The following is a 15,754-nucleotide window of genomic DNA, read 5'->3' as shown; positions in this document are numbered from 1 at the left end:
CTGCTGGGTCCTCAGGCTGCAAAGATGCTCCCAGCAAAAGTGACACCCATCAGCTGTCAGTGCTTGATCAAAAATAAAAGAAATGCAAAGAAAGGAAACAATCCTGGATCCAGACTGCTGAACTTTCATGCCTTCGAAGGAAATCGCTAAATAAGCTGTGTTAGTCTCCAAGTGCCTTTTCCAGAAAAAGCTAGCATCAATATTACTGTTAGACTTTTATTTTCTTCCTATAAAGGAAGTCATGCGTCCTGCGTCCATGACATCACTGGAAAGCTGTGACATCATTTACTTGCACAGCTGGCCGCACAGCTGTTGTGCTGAAGAAGGGGCAGCAGGGCTCTTTTCCCCTTCCGGGGGTGCACCGTGGCACGTGTCAAATGCGGTGACATGCTGGTGTCACCTACCCAGCCCCCCCTTTTGTCCCTCTGTGCAAAGTTAATTAAAACAGTGCTAACGACAGCGTATGCTCAGTAATGACCTGTGCTACTCGGACAGGGCTCAGCACATCTGTCCCAGTAAAAACTGCTCACCCATGCGCTGCCTGCTCGCTGCGGTACGTGGAGGCTGAATTTGGGCTTGTGAACCTAAAGCGCAAATTTGTACGTGCTCAGGGCTTGTGTTTCCTTGCAACTGTGAGACTCTCATTGTGGGAATTAAAGAAGGGTTTTGATTTTTAAGGAGGGATTATTGTGGCTTGTTGATGGTGTTGTCTTAGACACTTAATTTCCTTGTATCCCATCATCTCATTTGTTAGGAGTTGAAAAGTAGATCAGTCTGACTTACATCTTCTGTAAGGAAATTAAGGTTAGATGTATAGATGAGGTGACGTCAATACCGGCAGAGGTGCAGCAGACCGGTTCAGGAACGGGTTTCACTTGATGTAACATGGGCAGATGTAACATGACAGACTCTGCCTGCCACATATAACGTGTAAGTCCTAGCACTTCTCCAGCAGTAAAAAAAACCTCACTAGAAAACCTGCCTGAGCTTTTGAAACGTCTCTGGGAAATTACAGAGTGTTGTGATGATGTTTTTTTCTCCCTTTTAAACAGGAAAAAATGCCTTCAGCCATGTGCCCGCCGGCACGAAGCTGGGCACAACTTGACCTCACCCCCTGAAAACAGGAACAGGGCCAAATTTTGCTGAGCCTCTGTGGGGGGAGGGGACACGATGCGTTCAAGGCCCTTTTCCCGAATGAAAGCTTGCAGAGGGATGCTCAGCTGTAACCGCCACTTTGGCAATGCCTATAGGATGCTCTGACAGTGATAAGTACTTCCACGGTACAGATAAGTTGCAGTACGCTTTGAGATGGCCAGAACTAAATGGCTGCTATAAACGAGCGCAGCAATATTATAACTTAATGACGTAAGCTCGCTGTTTCCAAAGCAGAAAGCTACAGCGCTGAAAACCATGAAGCGATCGGTGGTGAATCACTGGGGCAGGGTGGATTATGAGTCTTCCTCCTGTTAATGGCTAATGCGAGGACGTCGTCTGTCTCTCCGCGCTATGCCAAACATCTCCTGTTGGCATGTGTGAATGCTAACAGGAGGAAGGTGAAATGAAAACATTGTTCGTACGTATTACTCATGTGCAAACTGTGGATTTCATATTCTTTTTTTTTGCAAAGAAATCTCCTCTTCCTTTGAGCCCATAAATGAAATACGCCAAGCCAAGGGATTCTTAAAATTTAGCCGAGCACAGATCATAACTTACTGTGTTTGTTATAATAACGTCCCCTTTCTGTCCTATTTACATTCGTGGAAATGTGAGTTTAGGAAAATATTATGGTTGTTTTTTCTGTCTCAGTGCAAAAGACATGGTGTTGTGGGTATGGTGGTGGGTTGACGGTTGGACTCGATGATCTTAGAGGTCTTTTCCAACCTTAATAATTCTATGATTCTATGATTCTACGAAAAGAGCTGCTGGAAATGAAGAGTAGTTTCTAACCAGTTTTACGTAAGTGGCCTGAGTTTTGCTCTAGCACTCCGTCTCCATGCTTTTCAGTTAAAATGGTGATTTAATTTCTTCTCCGTGATGCTTTGAGGTAAGAGTGTTAGTGGGGAAAAAACATTTGATGCTCAAAGTAGAGTCTCAATACGGTTTTTGTCTCTCTTGAATTTATATGTGATGTAGCGAGGAAAAGATGGGCACTAACAAGATACCTAACCGTTCTGATGCACCCATGAAGAAGGACATTTTTACAGCATTAATTCTGAGAAATCACATACTTAGCAGTCAGGCTGTGCAAGATGAAATGATGAAAGTTTAACCTTTCCTCCAACTTGTAGGTCTGAGCCTGAAATATCATTATTAGCTAATGACCATCACGTGGTCTAAGGCCAAAAAAGGGCCATCAGGATGCTTGGTCTGGCCATAGGCAAAGTTTTATGATTTCTTCCAACTCCTCCCTGTACTGAGCCAAGCAAGACTTGTCCTTCAGAAAGGTAACCTGTTTTCAAGCCTTAAGTCTTGTTCTAACTTCACTGTTAAGAAATATGTGTCTGACCGTGATTTAAATCTATCTACCTTTACCTTCTGGCCATTGGATCTTGTCATGCCTTAGTCCACTTGAGTAAAAGGCTGTTTTTAACTTGTGTGTCTCCCGAGAAGATATTGGTGTGTGGTAATAAAGTCACCACTCAATCTACTACTTGGAAAAATAAGTTGATAGAGCTTTGAGACTTTAATTTAAGCATTTTCCTACCTTATTCTCATCATGATTTACCATTTAGTCTTCGGTGAAGTCTCCAGAACAGCAGAAATGCAAACTTTCTGGCTGTAGTGATTTCTCAGCTTCATACAAATATATTATCAGAGCAAACAGCAAAGCGTACATTACGTTAATGTGTGCATCAATGAAAAATGGCTCAACAGCTTTAACACTTCACATAAATTTATCTGTTATATGTAATACATGCACGTGCATTATGGTGGGGGAGGCGATGTGTTCACAGAGAATTGTTTTATTTTCAGCAAAATCTGTCCTAACTCAATCCCTCTCTGCCCACGTAAAGTGTCTGCAGCAGTTTTAGTTTGATGTGATGGTTTTCACCAGTTGTGTTGATCCTTAGCAGGGACTATGATCTATCCAAGAGCTGGGTGTTTTTCGGTGGTGGGTGCAGAGATCAGTCTCTGGGGTCTGTTTTTCAGCTCAGGTTTGAGGATGACTTGGACCTATAATGTATAGGGTTAGGGATTTCTCCTGTTATCCTGATCTTTCTTTTCTCCTTCCACAGTTTACGAGGTGGTGACAGTGACAGGAGATGTCCGGGGAGCAGGAACCGACGCCAATGTCTTTGTTACTCTCTTTGGAGAGCTTGGGATTACTCCCAAGACTCATCTCACAAGCAAGTGAGTATCTGGAAGGAAATCTGTATCTTTGAGGCCTCTTCTTCAGTAACTTTTATTGCATTTTGATGAAATGTAATATTGTGCTGATGGATGCTGAGGGGATAAATCTAAAAGGTATTTTGAGATCTCCAGGGAAATCTGAATTTTTGCAGTTGCATGTTTCTTACCAAATCCCTTGCAAACCTGCAGTCCTTTCTGTAGGTGGAAATGTGTGTTCAGATCCGTATTATGTAAGGCTCACACTTGCAAGGTGTGGGGATACTTGCTTTTCTAAAAGCTTAAATTAGAACCTCCCAATTTAGGAGCTGAGAATATTCATCGCTTGTTGGAGTGGGCATGATGGACCATGTTCGCATGCCTAAATCCCACTGAGGTCTCCCTGCTAAGTCAGGTATAGAGAGATAAGCGTCCTTGAATGTTTCTGAAGAGTACCTCAGTGGGTTTGAAGTAATGTTGTTGATGGATAACCACCCACACCCAGCCATAGGTAATCTGAGGCAAGCAGAAATGGAAGAATTGAAGCTGTTCCCCAATTTAGGCTGTTTCCATCCTATCTGCTGTGTGCTTGGTTGCACACCGTTGTGGTTGCACACCGTTGTGGTGGCACTATTCTGTTTTTCTCCAGCTGATGCTAATGCCAACCTCTGGATGCAACTTCTCAATTCTTATCGCTGTGTTGAACTTAGCGGAACCCGTATTTTATCATGTAAGAACATACTATGAGGCTTTTGACTCTCTCAATAGCGTTTTTTGTTTAAAATAAAAGTAAGCATCAGAGCCAGCAGGTGCTCAGCTCCCACGAAAGCAAGGTGACTCTTAACAAAGTCCCAGCTGTGCACGTAGTAATTTTCCCTTAGCCAGACAATTGCACTTAGAGAGATCAGAAATCCCTTCTCCATGGGGTCTAGGAGAGGCTGTGTGTCTCTGTTTTTCGGTGTTCTTATTGTTTTGGTTTTCTTGAAAATATGCTTCAGAATGTCACACGTGCTAATGTCACACGGTAACTTCACATTTTCTCCGTTTCTACAGCACCGACAAGAGGTACCTGCAGCTATTTTAAATTTTACCCTCAAAAGAGCTTCTCTTCCCAGTGAAGCAACTCAAACATGAGAGTCTGTAAAGAAAATGATATGGGAATGGTAAAGAAAATACATGAAATTTCAGCCCTGTTTGCCATATTTGAAATTCAGAAATCAGAGCTAGGCAAAGGCGTTTTATTACCCCAGCATCTCTAGGAACACTGTGGAGAACTTGCTGATTGTATATGATAGATCTATACAAAATGCTTTCCGTCTGTGATTTCCGTCTAGACATCCCAATGAAGTTATAAAGCTGAATACCATTTCTCTTCATTTAACAAAGAAGGAAACCGAGGCAAGGAGGTAAAAGATGACATGGTCCCATAGCAGAGCTGGGAGCATGGTCCCCAGTGGCAGAGCTGGGAACAGCAGCAGCTCTGCTGGGGGAAGAGCTTCTAGCACCCAAAACCTGCCTCGTAGTATTTGGCAAAGCCATCAAAGCTGCATCTGCTTTCCAGGGAGTTTTCTTGTGGTCAGCATTTACGTAAAGAGCCATTTAATTGTGAAAGTGCTCTTCTGCATGTGGCTATGGAAAGAATCCAAATATTACATTCTAAAAAAAATAATAAAAATACTGTATGTCCTTTAGAGAAGAAGTCAGGAGATCTCCATAATAGATTTCTTAATCAGCTGTGACGTTAAACGAGCTACCGGTTGTATAAGTCACCTTTGGTGGCACTCTGGTGAATGCCTGCTCTTTCCTTCTGCACTCATCACCTTTTTCTTGTGAAAGAAATAAAGAAGGGACACGCAGGGATGGCTTTAGCTTGCAGCAGCAGCAGTCTGAGCTTGTTCAGACCTGGGTTAGCATTTTGGGCTTGGTCCCTGTTGCTGCAGAGAGCAGATGGCTGAGGTGTTGGTAAGCAAGGATGAAAGGCACGGGAAGCCAACCTTCTGCAGTTCAGGGCTCTTAAAACCGGTCCCATAGGAAGTGACTGTTGGAACTGCAACTATAGCTTTTCCTCGGGGGTTTCCCAAATATCAGTGAAATTTTTGCATCTCTAAGCAAAATCTGGCACGTTACAGTGCTCCATCGAGGAACAACGAGAGAAAAGCTAGTCCGAGTGTAGGGGTGCCTGCAGATCTGCTTAATTGATAGTCTTGTCTCCTAAATATGAAGCAAACCATGAAATAGTCAAATTGATTGTGCAGCTTTGTGAATATGGCAAAAGGATGGAATCTCATGCATCTTTCAACTAATTGTTTACACGAGTTCACTTATGACTGCAAATGCATGACATTTTATAGGGGTTTACATTTCCCAGTATATGACAGAAAGCTAAAATATCATGCATTGCCTAAAGATGGTACTACCGTTTCAGCTTCTGGTTAGAATAGGTTTTTCTTATTTCTTTTGTGATTGTGTGCTGGTAGTGAAATACATGACATTTCAGATCTTTTTGTCATGCACGGTAAAAAGGAAGACATGGCAAGCTGATGAAATATCATGTGTTTATAACATTTGCCAACAATAAGGTAACTGTGAAAAACAGACACAAATCTTCATCATGACTTGTCAGGAGGAACATCAGTTCTGGAAGTGGCAACACCCAAATTCTGTCCCAAAAGATGCATTTATTTAGGCCAGGAGGTTTAGCCAAGTTGTGTTGGGAGGGACTGGAATAAATCCTCCTTTGCAGTCGCAATCTGCAGGTTTGGGGGGACGGTAATGCCTACCTGCCAGTGCCGGAGGTGGTGGATGGGTGCTGGCAAAGTGCTGCTCAGTCCCAGCAAAATCCTGCTTAAAAACCTAGTTCAGAAAACTCTCCAGATCCCCCCTGCCATCCTGCACCAGCTACACCTCAGCCAGAAGCTAAAAGCACTAGAAAAAATAAGGTTCTTTCCACGGGCTCCATCACGGGCTCATGGGTGGACACCAAGGCGTTGCTTGGTGGCATTTTGGCAGTTGCTGAGACTGTTCTTGCAGGCACGAGCTGCTTCTCCATGGTCCAATGCTGAACAAGCAGTGCTGATCCTCCATAGTGTTTTATTTCTCCTTGCTCATGTGCTTTCCACCACGCTGGGGCTGAGGACTGATTGCAAAACTCAGCCGGGAACGCTGCTGCCAGCTCATTCACAGAATTCAGTAGCAAATATATTTATTTGTTGTTAGTGTAAAGGATTCCACTTTTTAGTGTCATGCTTACTTGGTCCAGCTTGTGACAACTGTGATAAATATTCATGGGGAGATTTTTCCTTTTCTTAAAAAAAAAAAAAAAGAGATAAAAAAGATTTAGCAGCTATAGCAATCTGAAAGAAAGAGGAAATAATTGGTAAGTGGCAGCTGGCTTCTTACTGAATTTGAGGACCGCGCAGTGGATTTTATTTTTGTTTTATTTCCTTTGCTAAATACGTTTAATTGGCAGTCCCTTCTACCTGGTCTTGAGTCACTATACAGAGCTTTTCCTGCTCCTAATGCCAGCAAATACATAAGAATTGCAGAGTATGTACGTGATGGTCTTTAGAAGATGTTAATGTTTGTAGCTCTACTACAACTAAACCATACCGAGTTGCAGAAGATCTGATTTTGTTGTTTAACTGCTCTGGAATAAATAAACAAATACAGGGAAGCAAGCTTATTTACTCTGAATAGTTAATATAATAAGTTAGGAAGTGTTAGAAAGTTGGTATAGAACTGTTCAGGAAGCAAACGAACCCCAAGTGCAGTGGAGGAAGACTTCTCGCATCGCTGCTGAAGCACTTCTTCAGGGATGAGTTGCAATACCTTTCCTTTAATGCCAAGGGATGTTTCCTATTTTAAAGCTGCTTATGTATCTAACCGTACTCTGATTTATGCCCGTACAAATCTGCAGCATTTACACCGCGCTCTGAAGGCTTAATCTGGGGCAGCATTAAGTGACAGCACACTTCGGAGTCCATATTCGCTTCTGAAAAAGAAACAAAGTGGGAAAATTCTTCTCTCTCTTGCTCAGGCTTATCGGCTAGCCTGTGTCTAGCATTTCAGGAATAAAACCACCGGAGAGGGGGCTTAGACAGTGTTGGGTGTTGAAGAACCCAAAGATAAGAGCTGGTAGACTTGGTGAATGTATAAATTATAACCCATCTGCAGCTCCGCAAGTAGCAGCTGGCGGTACCAACTTCAAGGAAGGTCAAGCCTTAGAGGGAGAAACAGGAATTTACTCAAAACAAGCAGACTTTTAAGGGAATTTAGCCACTAGACCAGGTCCCTGCTGATAAGTGCCAAAAGCATTTTTCAGACTGTAAAATCTGGCCAGTTTTCCCATGGGATGAGTATAAGGTGCCTTCCTGGAACAAACTCAATCTTTCTGCCTTGCTCAAAATCCTGCCTCTACCCCCAACTCATTAATCTCAGTCTTAAAAATGTCTGAGCTCATTCTCATTAAAATTTTCAGAAATATTTCTCCATGGGAATGGGATAGAAATTTTCAGCAAAGTAAAATTTGCCCCCAAATTTGGCAAAGTAGATGCAACTCAAAATGTAATTTAATATCGGGAAATGCTGAGCAACCTTTGAACTGTTATCGATGGCACTATCTGCTTTGTAGACAATTTCTCCAGAAAATAACAACCAAACTACAGATAACAAAGATATAAAGCATAGCTAAGATTATCTAAATTAAATACATATTTTCTTTATGTAAAGCATGCCACCAAAGATTCAAAACTGATATTAAGATGCTGCTGCTCCATGCAGTACAAAGTGAAGGAGCACATCTCCAACGTGTGCTGTTAGGGCTATTGAAATCTGTGCTGGGAATGCTTATGGATAAGGCGGGGGCTGTTTCAGTGTGCCCTATGGCACTTTATGAAATTTCAGGGTAAATTCAGACACGGGCTTTCATGGTTTTGGGCTGGTGTTTGGCTCTTGGGGGTCATCACGCTGTTACACCCCTGAGCAATTTCTCTCATTCAATTAAAAATCCTTTCAAGTGGGATCATTTTTTTCACTAATTCTTCTGTGCTTATTTAAGCAGGATTCCTTCTGCTGGTCAGGTTATGGGTAGAAAAAGAAAATAATGTCCTTGGTACAGAGAGGTTTGCAGTTGCTGTGTTCTTCAGCTGGTTTCTTTTCCATCTGGAGTATTTTTGGACGCACGCTGCCTTACGCGGTATTTCCAGCCGCCCACTGACTGATGTTGTCAGCTTCATGACAACACTCTTGGCAAAATATTTGCAGACCAAACTCCCTGGAGTATTCCTTGCTCCAAGAAGGAGGTTAATGATGCTGTTAAGAGTAAATATGGTTTGAACATATGGGGGTTTTTTGCAGTTAGGCTGTCTGTAAGTCCATCCAGGCCAGTGCCGTCTCTCCAGGAGTGATCCATAGTGGATGCGTAGGGAGAAACAGAAGAATGAAGCAAACAGATCGTAAGCATTTTTCCAATATCTTTTTGCATCTTGTAGCAAACTGCCGTCTTAGCCAGAGGCCTGATAACACAGATTCACCCAGCCTATAATGTATATTGGATGATCTGAGGATGAGCAAAGCTGTCTGTACTTTCAAGCCAGGAAAACAATAGGGGTAGACCAGCGCTCATCCCTGCCACCTCTATACGTCAAAACTATGCAGTCCACCCCTAGCCCATGAGAAACTTGCCTCCCGTGAGATAGCAAGGTGATCCAAACAACATTATTTTTTGCCTAGTGAGTGACAGGCTGTAGGATGGTTTTTGCTGTGCGACCTTCTGAAATCATCCCCGGTACCCAACTCCCTCCCGCTGCTGCTAAATGTCAGTGGCAGGAGCAGGCGCATCTGCGGGCAGGGTTGCAGGGAGATACCACCAAGAACTGACTCTTTCTGATGATTTAATGGAGCGTCGTTAAAATTTTGTTCGAACTGACATCCATGGTAGCACTTTGCGCTTCTGTGCAGCCCTTCATCTCTGGTGCTTTTGCAGGCGGTTCTGTGTGTACAAAGCAGTGTCGGATAAAACACCTAATAGAAAGGCAATTTAAATGAGCATTAATGCAGTGATTCAAAGCTAAATTAGTTCAGGTTACTCCATCACTGCTAAAGGTTGTGGTTATTATTTTTATGACTCTGCTGTGATCAGTACCCAGTTTTCCCTCTGTTCCTAAGAGCTCTGGAAAGGGTGCTGTTAGCTGATCAGAAGTAAAGACTATTTTCTACAAATATTCAAAATTTCAATTTCAAATATGACTTTCATTTAGGTGGTGGGATTATCTCTTGTAAATTCCCCTTTATTTAAAAAAAAAAAAAGGTGATTTACTAGTGCAAATATTTATTTTACGTACTTTTGCATTTAAAATTGCATCATTGATAGTTTCTTTTTGTCAACGTACCAAGTAGTAGCGAAACTCTCATGGCACTGGCTCTGTGGTCTGTGCCAAAAGAAGAGATGCAGGCAGGGATTTATAAATACTACGCTCAAATATGCACCAGTTCTTGTGGTGCTTTTTAGCAATGAGACTTACCCAACCAGGGGACATAGTGCTCTAAATCATTGGACATTTGCAGTACCATGAGCAGGGCAACCTGCAGGCAATCATCCAGCCAAAAGAATCTGAAAAGGGCTTCAGATACAAAAAATATTTGAGAATTTCATATACTGATCTTTGGTGAAGTTTCTTGGATGTTTCTTACAAAGCAATTGGGGAAAACACTACAACGGGCTATAAAAAATAGAGCTGCTAAAGCCAATTAAATATGTGAAATAAAAAAACTGATCGAAACGTATTTCTGAAGTTGCCCTAGCCTGATATCCCAGCCGAACGATAGGGCTCCAAGTGCAATTCTGCTGATCTTTAAGTGTTTGCTTATGGCTAGCCATGCCCAGTCCCTGGGTCTGAATCCAGTCAAGCCTGAACATTAAAAATTTAGTGCTGCAATTTCCAAGTCAAATTTTTCCCTCCTTTATTTGTCACCGGAGCTGTGCAAGCCAGCGTGCTGCATTGTTCGGTGTAACGAGTTCCTTATGGTAATGAGGCTATGAATTTCTTACCCCGGCTCCAGCCTGGACCAGACTCTGACACAGCCCAGCTGTAATTTCTCCTTCTCCCTCTCTCTTTCTTTTTTTTGGATAAACTTCAGCATAGCCATTCACCATGGGATATTCCCTCACTCTCTCTTTTCCCACTTAATTGACAATGCTAGAAAAATGATAGAAGGAAGGATTGCATTTTTCCTTTTTTTTTGTGCTGTTGATGCTGCATATGCATCTCAAGGGAAAAGACTTGTCAAATTCTTCCTACCTTTCGACAGCAAGACTTCCCAGGAGTTTGACTCCTGGACCACAGTCATGTTTCCCAGTGCTTCCCCAAGCTCCTTCAAGATGCATGAAGCATCTCCTCGGTGGGCATTTTTGGATACCCACTTGGTGCTCCTCCAACACCAGGTGTCCTCCCCACCGCTCTCCCACCATCCCAGCAATCGAAACAGCCCAGCACTGTGGCGGGACTGCCATAAACCAGTAGCCACCAGGACCGGTGCGCTGAAAGCTTTGGGCTAATTAGTCTCACTTAACACTTTTGTACCATCTCTCCAGCAGTCTGCAGCGCGGCGACGATCTCCAGAGCCGACGTGGGGAGAAGCCGCTGTCATTACGATGCTCGCCCAAGCCTGACAAACTAATTGCCTCGCAGTCGCTGACTGTTTTCTCTCCGACAGCCAGGTTGGGGAGGCTGGGCTGGATTTAATTGTCTCTTGTCTTCACGGCAAGGTTAACCGTTTTAGCCTTTTCATGTAGCGGCGATGCTCCTGGCGCGGTATCTGAAATAGCAGAACGGAGGAGGAGGAGGGTTGCGCACGCATTTGCAGAACACACAAAATAACCTTTAAACAAAGGCGCATGCCGATCCTTCAATGATGTGGAGAAGAGAGCTGAGCAAAACCGAACTCCCTTGCTCAGATTATTAATATTCATTAACTTTCTGAGTACAAGCTGCTTGTCACTGTGGCTTTATGCTGCTGAAGTGCTGTGGTTGTGCATTGTTCGTTTTAATACGACTTCTGAATTTTGCTGTGTTTAATCATCTGTAGCAATGCTTAGCAGCCCAAGTGAAATGGGGGTCCATCAGGGAGGGCAGATAGGAGAGGCTGTGTCTTCAGAGCAAGGATGGGTTTTATCTTGATGTTATTCATAGCGTTTTTGTGGAAAATACAAGTTTGAAAAAGATGGAGGTGCTTGCCAAAGATCACACCACAGGCTGGAGGCAGAACTGGGAATTAAATTCTACATCCCCTGACCTGGGCCAATATACTTTATATTGCCTTCCACTTGCACCTGTGAAATACAAACTGCACACTTAACGCTTTACAAAAAAATCAAACTAGTCCCTGTCGTTTTGCTTTGAATGAGATACAAATCGTAGGAGAAAGCTGCAAAGGAAGTTGCAGCGGTTGTTAAAAAAATGTCTGAAGATGAGTGTGGAAAGAAACCTTTGATGTGGTTGGATGCTTTTATCTCTGGCTGAGCTTTGGGCAGATCTGTGGCTCCATAGGGACCTCACTGGGCTATGGAACCCCTTTGCTCCATCACCAAGAGCAGGTCCACTCGATTCCCGGGAGCGAGGATGGCAGGAGAGAACACATCTGGGAGTGGGAAACAGAGATGAAAAGCATATTGAGGCCCTGTAAAGCAACTGAGGTGGATCTGCAGGGGTCCAGATTCACCAAGGTCTTCTATGTTGGTTGGCCAACAAGGGCTGGTTGATAAGGGCAAAACGAAGCTCTGACTCGACCATTCCTAACAAGCACTTTCCGGCCACCCCGGAGGGGAGCAGCTGAAAACATCCCATGTTTTTTGCTGTTACTTCTATATTTTAGCAACTGATGGGTGGGCTAGCAGAGTTGAGGAACCACAGATGAGGTGTTACCAAAGAGTTGGAGTTCTTAATGTAATTTTTGCTTCATTGGCACTGCCTTGAAATATCTTCACCAAAGATTATTTTCAGACACCTCTGAAAACTTGCTGATGGGAAAGTCTTACAAGCTCCCCTAGCTCTTACCTCTATGGGCAATTTAGCTGAGAATTTTGAAAAACCTTTGTCATGTTTTATTCTTGGAGGCGATATGGAATGTGATCCAAGGTTTGCATCTGCTTGGGCCAGCATTGCATTTCCCCCAAAGCTTCCGTCTCAGTTTCTGGAAGGACTCTTAGAGCTCGAGAAGGGAAAAAGCCTGTTAAATGTCGGTACTTAGAGCTACCTGAAACTTGTCATGGGAAAGAGGACATTGAAAAGTATCCAGTGCTAGAAATGACATTTCTTCATCCTTAAATACTAAAGCTCTGTCAGGCCATGAGGTGTGCTTGCTGATAAGGTTGCTATTTTCTTACCATGTGTATTACAGGAGCAGCACGGCCTTTGAGAGGAGCAAAACAGATGTGTTCCGAGTAAAAACCAACAACGTCGGACAAATAAAGAAAATAAGGTACTCGCGCAACGTTACTACCACGGTACCTGCTCCGCAAGCTGCTAATGAATGACAGGCTGCAGAGGCTTTAGTGTTGCCATGTTTTATTCATTATTCGTTAATGTGGTCTTATCAAGGTGAAGTTAAGGGGTGGTAAAAGGTTGTTTACTGCCTAAGATTTTAACTGAAGCGTGAAATCACCTATGGTATTACTTATAACTATCCACGCTCCCCACCAAGAATTGTATTTCTGTCATACGCAATCACAGAGGAAGGTGTTTAGGATGGTTTTTATGTCCTGACAGAGGTAAATGGGGTACTCTATCCTCTTTTGCTAAATTAGTGTAATGTAAGTGATAATTATTATGTTTAACCACCATCTGACTGACCTATATAAAATTAAAAATTAGTAAATAGTACAAAGAAAGCTGGGAAAATGGGAAGAGGTGGATAAAACAAAGTAAGAAGAGAAAAGAGCGGAAGGGATACGGAGCATGACGAGAGTCACTTATATTTTAGATATGCAGTGTAAGGTGAATGAATGCGTATGTTGAATGAAGATGCAGGTGCGTGTGTGTTTGTGTGCATTCCCTTGCAGGCAGTAGCCCACATATCACCTATGGTATCTGCACACACATACATATATATAGGAATGTTGTTATTTACAAAATACCCTGTAAAAGCCCATAAATCATAGAATCATAGAATAGTTTGGCTTGGAAGGGACCATTAAAGGTCATCTAGTCCAATCCCTCTGCCGTGGGCAGGGACATCTTCAACTAGATCAGGTTGCTCAGAGCCCCGTCCATCCAACCAATTCCTCACCCACCAGACAGTCCACCCATCAAATCCATACCTCTCCAGTTTAGAGAGAAGGATGTTGTGGGGGACCATGTCAAAGGTCTTACAGAGGTCCAGATAGATGACATTGGTAGCCCTTCCCATGTCCACTGATGTAGTCACTCCATAGAAGGCCATTAGGTTGGTCAGGCGGGACTTGTCCTTGGTGAAGCCATGCTGGCTGTCTCGAATCGCCTATGAAACACTTTGGATAGCCAGGTATAAGCAGGCATTTTGTGTATAGTTGCTCTAGCTTTGCCTAATATAAAATATTCCACAAAATTACAGTGCTAGTGGCCAGTCTTAATCAAAATATCAAATCCAGGGTTGTTCTTCCTCTAGGATTGAGCACGATAACACCGGACTGAACGCGGGCTGGTTCCTCGACCGCGTGATCGTGACCGACATGAACAGACCTCACCTCCGGTTTTACTTCCCCTGCAACAACTGGCTGAGCAAAGAGGACGGGGATGGACTGTACGTCAGAGACCTCATCGGCAGCCTGAATCCCATGGATGTGCCCAAAAGTAAGGGTTTTCCAAAAAGCTTGGCTTTCTGGTGCCTTGTCAGAAAGGACGGGGTTGCTTTCAGATTACTTCAGCCATATTAAAAGTGATCGTGTAGTCTAATTTGAGTTTTCTTTGTAGTCAGTGGAGGGAAAATAGGAAGATGCAAGGTGCCTCCAGAAGGTAATTCCTTCTTCCAGTGTTAGACGTGACATCTTAGGGTGGGATAAATCACTATTTGGAGAAGCTCTGCTCATTGGTTGAGTGAAGGATCCGTGATGACTACTTTAAATTAGATTAAATGGCTACACATAGATGAGAGGCATCCCATCCCAGAAGGTGTAGCCGGTATCGTTGTGTGCTATCAGAAGAGGCAATGTGGTTGCAGTCCTGTGTATAAAGTCAAGTGTCTTCAGGCTCTGGTGATGACCTGCAGGAAATTTCCATAAACAAGCCAACCCTCTCGCTGTAATTCTACGCCAGTTTACTGTATGTATATGATATCCATATTGAACTGGTGCCTGTTTTTCAGAGTGGTTTTAAGCTAATGATGTTGAAACGAAGCCAGGACAGCTTGCAAACCAGACATGTACTCCCAAATTGATATCAGCGTGTAGGCCATGTGTTGATGTATAGTGCGTGTAACGTGAGTGGGAAGATGATCGAGATGTGAAAGTGGAGCCAGCAAACCAGCCTCAGGTGGTATGTGAACAGTTTATCTGCAAGTGCTAATGAGGAAACCGAGTTGTGTTTTCCCGATGACCTCACCATTGCACCGCTCCTTTCTGGGAGCTTAATTTTGAGCATGGAAAGTGAAGTACACCCACCACTAGTCACAGGTCTGAGGGAAAGGAGAGGTATATTTTGGTGCACAAGAGGGGAAACTTCTGTTTTTGCTAGTATCACATCTTTTTGAGAATAAGTAGTAGATTTCTTGCATTAGTGTTGACATGACCACTTAGGAGCATTTTTTTGGTAAAAACAGTTTATTACCAACATTAATACAGTGCTTTGAGCATTGATAGATGCTCCAGAGGGCAAAGTATTGTTATTTTTATTGAGATCCTGTTTGAAGTTAGCAGTGAAACAGTACACCATGACAGTTTTTTCCTGAATTGAATAATTTTGCTCTGTTAAGATACGACCTCCTAAAACAGTTCCAGTATGTTGATGATATAAGTATTAAAGGATACTGCATGTGAGTTAGCATGCACAAATAATATCCATTGACAAGAAAAGTATGTGGGAGCATTGTATAAATGCAGACCTCTCCAGGGTGGCTGCTACAGGGGAATGAGATAACGTCTGGAGACGCTCTGCCAAAACCCCACCCAGTTATTGCTGGGCCTGTGTGTGCCAAAGTCCTTTGCTGCTCTTTTATCCATTCAGTTTGTGAAATGGAAAAGTTAAGGACACTCGAGGGGGCAGGAGGGGTCTGGAGAAGGTAGTGGATGAGTCAAAGCAATACACAATTAACGAGAGGTTCCCTCGAGGAGAAAGTCAACCATTCAATCTTAATAGATCTATAAATGACACAACAGTTTATCTGAATTTATTATTGCTCCTGCCTGGGAGAGCTGATTCAAAGGAATGCACGTGATTTCCTCCATCCTGTTCAACAC

At 43.2% G+C, this 15,754-nt stretch overlaps 1 protein-coding gene across 1 annotated transcript in view; it reads left to right on the top strand.

Moving 5' to 3' along the window:
• The window catches only part of LOC142075841 (lipoxygenase homology domain-containing protein 1-like), a 56,282-nt gene that overhangs the window by 13,448 nt on the left and 27,080 nt on the right, over nt 1-15,754 (top strand). Inside the window, exons 2-4 of the mRNA XM_075137824.1 lie at nt 3,237-3,351; nt 12,724-12,804; nt 13,969-14,153. Of these exons, the coding sequence (XP_074993925.1) occupies nt 3,237-3,351; nt 12,724-12,804; nt 13,969-14,153 (381 nt within the window). The remainder of the gene's footprint in view (nt 1-3,236; nt 3,352-12,723; nt 12,805-13,968; nt 14,154-15,754) is intronic.

Source organism: Calonectris borealis, chromosome Z (genome assembly GCF_964195595.1).
Source record: "Calonectris borealis chromosome Z, bCalBor7.hap1.2, whole genome shotgun sequence".
NCBI classification, from domain to species: domain Eukaryota; kingdom Metazoa; phylum Chordata; class Aves; order Procellariiformes; family Procellariidae; genus Calonectris; species Calonectris borealis.
The sequence above is the reverse complement of the archived record's forward strand: the minus strand, read 5'-3'. Positions and strand labels throughout refer to the sequence as shown.